The sequence below is a fragment of the Perognathus longimembris genome, chromosome 2 (assembly GCF_023159225.1).
Source record: "Perognathus longimembris pacificus isolate PPM17 chromosome 2, ASM2315922v1, whole genome shotgun sequence".
Lineage (NCBI taxonomy): Eukaryota > Metazoa > Chordata > Mammalia > Rodentia > Heteromyidae > Perognathus > Perognathus longimembris.
Genome location: NC_063162.1, coordinates 91,824,778 through 91,833,095, shown reverse-complemented (window position 1 = coordinate 91,833,095; position 8,318 = coordinate 91,824,778). Strand labels below are relative to the sequence as shown.

The following is an 8,318-nucleotide window of genomic DNA, read 5'->3' as shown; positions in this document are numbered from 1 at the left end:
TTTAACATATTGTCTTCATACACGGGCGACAAATATTTAACTGTATTGTGTGCACAGACTCGGGCCTGGCCACATGTGAGCATTGGCAATAACTTTTTAAAACATCACTGTTATATACAGAGAAAGAAACTGGACTCTTACATAACAATGTAACTGCTAATTCATTTTAATTTTGTTTATAAGCTGACCTTCCTTCTCACATGGAAAATAAGTATCTTATAAGAACAGTACAAGTCATTTTAAAACAATCCCTTTTCATCAAAGTGGTCACTTATCTTGGTAAAAGCCCTTCCCTACAGGCTCAGGGATCCCCAGAGAACTGGTTCTCAACCCCAGGAGGGAGGGATCACCCGCTCATCTTTCAACCTATCCCAGCATCTTGGAAGTTGAGGGTCTGTCAAGCCTGGCATTCCTTTCCTCTTCTTATCACTCTCTAACCCTTCAAAACGGCAATTGATTAGTTTCAGCTTTTCCAAACCGAGATCCGATATGTTTCTCAGGATCAAAGTCTTTCCGAAGGGCGGGGGGGTGGGAGGGAGAGGAAAAGAACAATTAGGGGGATGGGGGATGTGAAGAAGGAAAATAGGAGGGCAGGGGCGAAATATGGACCCACACCTCCACACGCTAATACCCAAAGCGTTTGGGGTCAGGGAAGGGAGGGCATCTTCTCCTGGAAGATGTATTTCACTTAAGATGTGCCTTTGCTTTCCAGAGGAGACAAATATTCTAAAGAGAAAATAAAAATCAAGCAAAGAAGGTTGATGATTTATGCCTGGGTTTCCCTACAAGTATTTGCTTTCCTTGTATTTACAGGCGTGGCCCCATTTGCAAGTTGTACATCTGTTCTCTTCACGTGACATTTCATACAAGCCCTAACATCTGGGCAAGATAAACTTCCTTCAGGTACCTGCTTAACTTTTCACTTGTCACACTGGGGTCACCTCAGCTTGTCCTTCTATCCCTCCAGCCTACCCCAACAGCTGAATCTGTGGTTCTCTTTGTTCTAGTCTCCCTCACACTTGCCCCTAGTCCAAACTTTTCCAAGTCACCCCCCCAACCCGTGCCCACTTTTGCCAGGGCCAATTTCTTTAGCAGAGGTCTGATGTCTCCTGCCTTTGGCTCAACTCCACAGGTAAACGAGGGCAGCGTTTTGAACCCAAAAGGGAAGGGGAAAAATCGTATTTCGCTTGTGAAATATTTCACAGTGAAAACAAAACAAAGCAAAAACAAAAGCTGCCTAATAAGCAACAACATTCAAACTCACATTGGGGGTCGGCAGTCTCTCAGGTCTATACCTTCCTCCATGCAGGGAGAAGGGAGTGGCTGGTTTTGATGGCTGTCTTCCCATCCAGCGAGCAGTCCCTCTATCTGGTAGACATTTAAGCTGCATGGTTTACAGAAATTTAATTTCACTCCCTTCTAATCTCCCCTCCCCCAAGAAGCCTGCCTCCTGAAATGAATGCTTTTAGAAGAGTTTTCCCCCCTTTCTTTCTTTCCTTATGTGAAGTGATGTTCCTGTGGCTTCAACTTTAATGCGCAGACGCACCACGACTCATCCACAAACATAGGGGGAGGAGGAGTAGCCGGAACAGAAAATAGTCCACGTAAACAAGAAAAAAAAAAAAAAAAGCTGCTGGAGGCCTTCTCCACAGCAAACCCCAAGCCATCTCCTTGCAGGGCGCCCACGAAATCCCGACTGTAATTGCCTGTTTTTTGTTTTTTTTTTGAGGTTTTTTGACCATGTGTTGCTGCTTCACATGGTTACTACCACTGATACAAGAAGATGAATATTCATTATGATCCCATCCCAACTCCAACTCCCCTCCCTCAAGGTTTTATATCTAGCTTCTATGGTGGAGGAGAATAGAAAAGTGTGTACCACTCATTTCAACCTGCCCCACCTTCCAGTGACCTGCCACATGCTCCTTTTTACTTTATAGACATCTGGGAATTCCATACATGCCTTAAACTCCAATTACACACCTTCTTCAAAGGACACGTGCTTTGATTTGCTAAGAACATTAAGTGGGCACTCGCATTCTGGGGTCTTGAGACAAAAGCAAATGGAAAACGTATCCCAGGATCTGTTTCCCAGGTCTGCATTTTGATGTCCAGTAAATAAAGAAAATGAATAATCCTTTTGATATTTCTGAGGGCTAGAGTTGCAAAGGAGAGAGTTGGGTGGTTTGTGAGAAATAAAGAGATGGGTGAAGTGGTTGGGTTTGAGAAAATCTAGAGACGCTGCCGACTTCATCGCTTGTGCCTGTGCGACCTTTCTTTCCATTTCTCTGGTGATGGGGGTGAAGCTCTCTTTATAACACATAAGCAGAAAATTCTAGAAAAGTGGACCCTGGGGATCCCCTTGCCGACCCCTGTTTGTCGCTAATACGGGCCTGTCTTTGGAAATCTGAGGTTGGGCCTTTGCCTGGGTTGTTACTGCTGCTCCTCTTGCTACCGCTGACACTTGGCGCCGCCGCCGCCTCCGAGCATAGGCCAGCAGTCCTGCCCCCCTGGGTCCATGCCACCATCCGAGGAGGGCTCAGACTTTGTCACTGTCCTCGGTGCGGGCCGGCCTGCCACCCACCCAGGGCCGCCTGGGCCTGTGCCCCTCCAGCATGCCTGCTGCAGGTGAGACCCTCACTCCCCACGGAGTTCTGTTTGGGTTTCCGTGGCGTTTGTTCCCCCCCACAGATTTGTTTGTTTTTCTTTAAATTACAGATGCAGGGAAAACCGCCTGACATCATGAGAGCGGGACAAACGCTCACTTTGAAGGATTCCTGGGCAGAACTTCAAGTGAAATCATATGCCTGAGAAGAACTTGATACCGGTCTAGAGAAAATAACTAGTTCTGACTTTGCCAAACCATGGAATGTGCAAAATGCTCTACTTTTTTGCAAGAGGCCAAATGTCCCTTAAAATGCTCTATTATGAATATCTGCCCGAAGACGCTGGAAATGTGTGCCATTGTTGAATGGTAGGAGGAAGTTCACATGTTGTGTGTTTTTGCTATTTCACGTGATTTTATGAATAAGTTCCATTTGGAGGAGGGTATTTGCAATTCATGCATGAAGTATTATCTGGCCATGTGCTTAGCATGCACATGCACATAAAGCAAATGTGAGTATATGGAAACAAAATAGATGCTTTTTTGTAATTGAAGATTATCTGCAGAATGGAATTGGAAGCACTATATAAAAGTAATTATTTGTAAAGTAAACATTTCATTCTTCTTTAAGACAGAAGACCACTCAACACAATACTTGACCCTAGCAAATGCATTCTGATTAAAAGGCAACTAACTGCCCAGAGTCCAGCCACCATAATAAATGGAAAAATATAACATCCTGGTGATGAAACAGAGGTAATTTATTTGATGTGCCTTTAAGTAAGTGCAGGGAACAAAAAATAAAGTGGGATGGAGTAAAATGAGAAGACATTATGTCGAAGGAGGCAAAACAGGTGATTTTATTTCTACTCTTTAAAAAAAGTAGGGCATTTCATGCAATTTAAACTGGGTAAGTATATAGAAATAGGTGGCCAGCTGAAAATTATACTCAAGTAGTTAGTATTTTCACCTATGAAGTCTGCTCTTCTTTAAGAAGTTTTACTTTGTCATAGTAAAACTATTTACCATCTTTCTATGAGTTACTTTTTATTTCTCTGAAAGTCTAGGGCAATATATTACCATCAATTTTGTATTTACTGTATACTATTACTGTATTACTTCTATTACTGTATATACATAAGACATTTGTGTTTCTGCAGAGATTCCTTTACAAAATACAGTAAAAAATTCAAGCGTTTTTTAATAAAGGCAAACAGGGCTAATTTTCTTTGAAACATCTAGTTTTTTCATCTAGAGTTACAATAGCATTTACCTTCTCAATGGTAATGGTCAGCTCCATCCTGGAGTGCTTGAAGATCTCTGAAATACCAAATAGTCAGACCAAGCTAGTGAACAAGGAAATTCCCCCAGGAACCATTTTTAAAAATGGAGCTGATACACTAAATACAATTACCACCTAGATGTCCTCCCTTTTGCCTTCTAGGGCACTCTATGCTTCTACTCTACCCTACAAATTCACACCCCGCCCCAATCCACATGTCCCCCAAATACATTTACATAGAAGCACCTTTTTTTTCATTATTTGGGAAAGGTCTGCCAAAATAAAATTTAAAAACTAAATAACAATTCCCCACAGCTGCACTAATCTTTTAATGTAAGTAATTGTTACAAGTATGAAAAAGTCATGATAATATATTTACAATACTGTCATACCTGCATTCTATGGCGCTGTGTGAAGAGGAAGACAAAAACTTCTGGCTATAAAATAACCTCAACCTCAACAAACAGAGCCTATTTTGATATACCTCCTTATTTGACATAGTCTTTGTCTGAACTGGACACCAACACAAATTTAGTTAGAAAGTTTCCCTTATTGCTTCTGAATGCTAATACTGGGTGCAAAACTTCCAGCTGAAATTGTTTTATTAATCACAATTTGAATGCCATCAATCACACAAAAATATTTGTTTCCAGCCCAGAAAAATCAACCACCATTTGTTCTTATTTTACTGAAGGTCATCACATTATGCAAGTACTTATGTGTATCCAGGTATCTCTAGGGGAAATTCTGTGTAATTTTGGATAAAAGGTATTTGCTAAGGAACTGACTAGAACCTGAATGACTGTAGCATTTTACATTGTAATTGTACCAACAGTTACCAAGGTCACTGAAAATTCAAGCTCTTTATTTACCTTACTCCCACACTATATCATTTACATCTAAAAAAAAGAACTTATTACCAAATAGAGAATATCAACATAGTAAAACATTTTTAGCAAATAAGATATGTCATATTCCTTTATGAAAGCAGTTAAAGCAAATCACAAATTGTCCCTTTCCCCTTGAATTAAAAGTTTGACATGCATTTGTATTCACTTATATGTATGTATAAGTAAATTCCATGGACAAATTTCGCTTCCCTGAAATGAGCATTTAAGAATCTTCAAAGAGTGGAGGGTACAATAAAAATACATGTTGCTTATCTGAAAGTTTTAGACCGACTACCTCCAATCATAAGTAAGAAAAACAGCAAATATGTGAACATTTTGCTTTGCTGCTTGCAGGGGTGAGGTAGGGGATTGATAAAAAAGAGAGAGATGCTACTAAGCCCCCCATTGAACACCAAACTGGAATAATAATAAAACTGTCTTTTTAAATAACATGTCTGTGCCTGTCAGTGGCTGGTTTATTTGAGTTTTTCACTGCTTGTTTATATTAGTGCCCCCTCCCTCCAGGGTGCCTCTAGTGTTAAACAAGTAGGTATTTACCACCAATTTAATCCTGAGTTCTAAAAATATACACCAAACTCTAAAGTTCTTAAAATTTTCAATCATATTTATTTATTGCAGAAAAATAATATACAAAGATATTTACAAAACAATCATAAAAATATGAATGCATTTAGACACCGGATCTATTTGCATTTTACCATGGGTCATCAATAAATAAATAGAATGTTGTTTTTTTGTATTTTAAGTTTTTTTCCCCCTCACAAGAAGAACGAAAAAGGGAATTAACTGACTATGATTTTGCAGGCCAGTTTGGTCCCAGTAATTTTATTTTTAAAGGTGTTCTGCAATCCCTTCTCATTGTTACCATATTAATATGGAGAAAGTCCGCAATGATGCCTTTCCTTTCAGTGGCTGATTGGCACGACCTCTTGAGAATGCATGCATGAAAAATAAAAATAAAAAATAACATTCTTCGTCAAAACAAGCACAAACAAAAAAGGAACAAAAACAATGGTTCAGACTTCTATCAGAATGTAGAGGTGTGAGGATGGTGCCGCTGCCCGTCCGGGAATCAGTGTCCACGGCCCTGTCTCGCTTGCTTTCTCTTTTAAAAGTGCGCCCCACGCCCTGTTTCTTTCAATTTGGGTTCTGCTCTTCTAATCTCCAAGAAAAATCTTAGGTATATATATATATATATATATTTTATTTTTAGTTATCCAGCTCCAGAGTCTCTAGACTGTCCATTTTCTCCTTCGCTGGAAACAATGACATCTGCAAAAACCCAGAGGGGGGGGGGGAAAGTTGGTTATTGTTTAGGTCTCCGAGGCTGTTTTCTAAGACTAGTAGAGCTGTGTTATCACCACCCTGGAGAAACTAGGCTGAACAACCTGGAAGGATTTCAACCCAAGGGCAAGAGGAAGTGGGTGGGCGGAAAGGAGGAGGTGGAATTTGGAAACATTTGTTTGAAGAAGAACGAAATTTTCAAGCCAAAAGAAAAGGGAGGCCCTGGCAACCCTGTCCTAAAGAGTTGACCAGGCTTCCTTTCTCAGCCTTCCCGCTGTGTGTCACGCATACTCACGCACTCGAACATCCCTGACCAGGCAGGGCGCATCCCCTGGGGACCTCCCTCCCTAGCGCGGACTACACAACCTTGCTGGGACGCTGGTGGGCACAGAGAGCCGGGCCAGGTTAAGAGGGCCAGCTGGGAGGGCAGTGGGTTGTCCGGGAGGGCAGCGATAGGGACCCAGAGCTAGGCCTGGCCAGCGGGCCGGCCATCTACTACCTGAACGAGCTAGAGGCGTCCAGACGCGGGTCCTTACCTAGGTCTCCGGCCCTGCCGAGGGGGTGGGGAGCTCCTGCTAGTGCGAGGCGGACATGGACCAGGCCCCCTCCATCCTCCAGACCGAGAAGGCGTAGCTGAGCCGCTCGTGGGCCACATAGCTGCAACTTGCCATCTTGGAGTCCAGCTCGTCGCTCTGGAGGACCTGGTAGAGGAAGTCGATGTACCTGGCGGCCAGCTTGAGGGTCTGAATCTTGCTCAGCTTGTCCGAGGGCAGCGTGGGGATGATCTTCCGCAGGGCGGCGAACGCTTCGTTCAACGATTGCGTGCGCTGGCGCTCCCGCACGTTGGCCATGACCCGCTGCGTCTGCAGCTCCTCGTACGATTGCGGACTCCCGCCGCCGCTGCTGCTGCCTCCCCCGCCGCCCGCGCCGCCGCCCCCGCCGCAACCCGCAGATTTCTTGCCGCGTTTGCCCTGGGCCGGACTGCCCGGCTCGTCGCCGCCTCCGACGCCCCCGCCTGGGGCGCCACCGGGCCCCGCGCCGCCGCCCGCGCTGCGCCGACTGCCGCGCCGCTTGCGAGCCCCGCGCTTGCCGCTCGGTGGCTGCTGCCGGTCCGGCTCCTCCTCGCTGTTGCTCAGGCTGTCGTCGGCCGGCGAGACTGGGGAGCTGGACACGTCCTGCATCATCTCTCGGGCGGCGATGCGCGGCCTCGGGGGCCCGGGGCAGAAGAGCGGCCCGGGGAAGAAGGACGAGAGCGGGGTGCCTCAGCCCGCCAGCTTCCCCAGCGCGCGGCGCCGGCCCGGGCGGTACGGCCCGCCGAGGAGGGAGCGGGAGGAGGGAGCGGGAGGTTCTCCGCGGGGAGGGCGCGCGGGGGAGGCGGGGAGGAGGGCGGGAGGGGGAGGGGACGGTGTGGAGGGCCCCGAGGTCCAAAAAGAAGGCGCGCAACCGCCTCACGCACGCCCCGCTCGGCCTCCTGGAAGCCGCGCCGGTGCTGGCGAGCCCGCGAGGTGTCTGGGAGTTGGGAGAAAGCTGCAGACTTGGAGGCTCTTATACCTCCGTGCAGGCGGAAAGTTTGGGGGCAGCGGTGTCATTGGCCTGACGTGGGGAGGAGGGACTTTTCCAAGTTTTATAGGAAAGTTTCCGCTTTCCAGTACCCCCCTCCCCCTTGTCTCTGCCTCCCCCCACTCCCCACCCCTCACTCCCCACCCTCGCCTGGCCGGGGTCTAACAATTCGTCCTCCCAAACCATTCAAAAACGACCTGGCCCCGGCGGCCAGCCCCTCCGCCCGCCTCTCCGCTGCCCTCCCCCTTCCTTGGGCGGCTGGCGCGGGGCGATTTCCTTCCGCGCCCCAGCGCGCGGGCAGCGCCCCCGCACCCGAGCGCAGCTCCGGGAAGCGGCCGGCGCAGCCCATCCCGGACGCGGTGGCAGACCCGTACCGAGTGTCTGTGACATTAGCGGTGACACCAGTTTCATCCCACCCCAGATCTCTCCAGGTTTAAGATTGCTGGGGCGGGAGTGGCAAGAAAAGTAGTAACTGCGGAGCCCACCCAAAGGTCAGGTAGATGAACCCCTGGGGTTCGCAGGGCTCAATCGCGACTACGGGGCCTCTGACGTCCGGTTGTTTCTTGAAGACGTGGCTTCACCGAGGGAGCAGTGGATCTCTGCCTCGGCCTGCCATCTCACCACCCTCCCGGAGAAGCATCCGGGCCTTCTTTTTCCCTCATCAGTGACCCGGTCT

General features: G+C 47.1%; 1 protein-coding gene across 1 annotated transcript; it reads right to left on the bottom strand.

Annotated features, from left to right (window-relative positions):
• Window positions 1–5,384: 5,384 nt before the first annotated feature.
• Twist1 (twist family bHLH transcription factor 1) lies at window positions 5,385–7,337 on the bottom strand. Its single transcript, XM_048339725.1, has 2 exons — window positions 6,619–7,337; window positions 5,385–6,070 (listed from the first exon to the last, which is right to left on the bottom strand). Exon 1 carries the CDS (start codon window positions 7,264–7,266, stop codon window positions 6,658–6,660), a length of 609 nt encoding a protein of 202 aa, XP_048195682.1. The 5' UTR covers window positions 7,267–7,337; the 3' UTR covers window positions 5,385–6,070; window positions 6,619–6,657.
• Window positions 7,338–8,318: the final 981 nt, after the last annotated feature.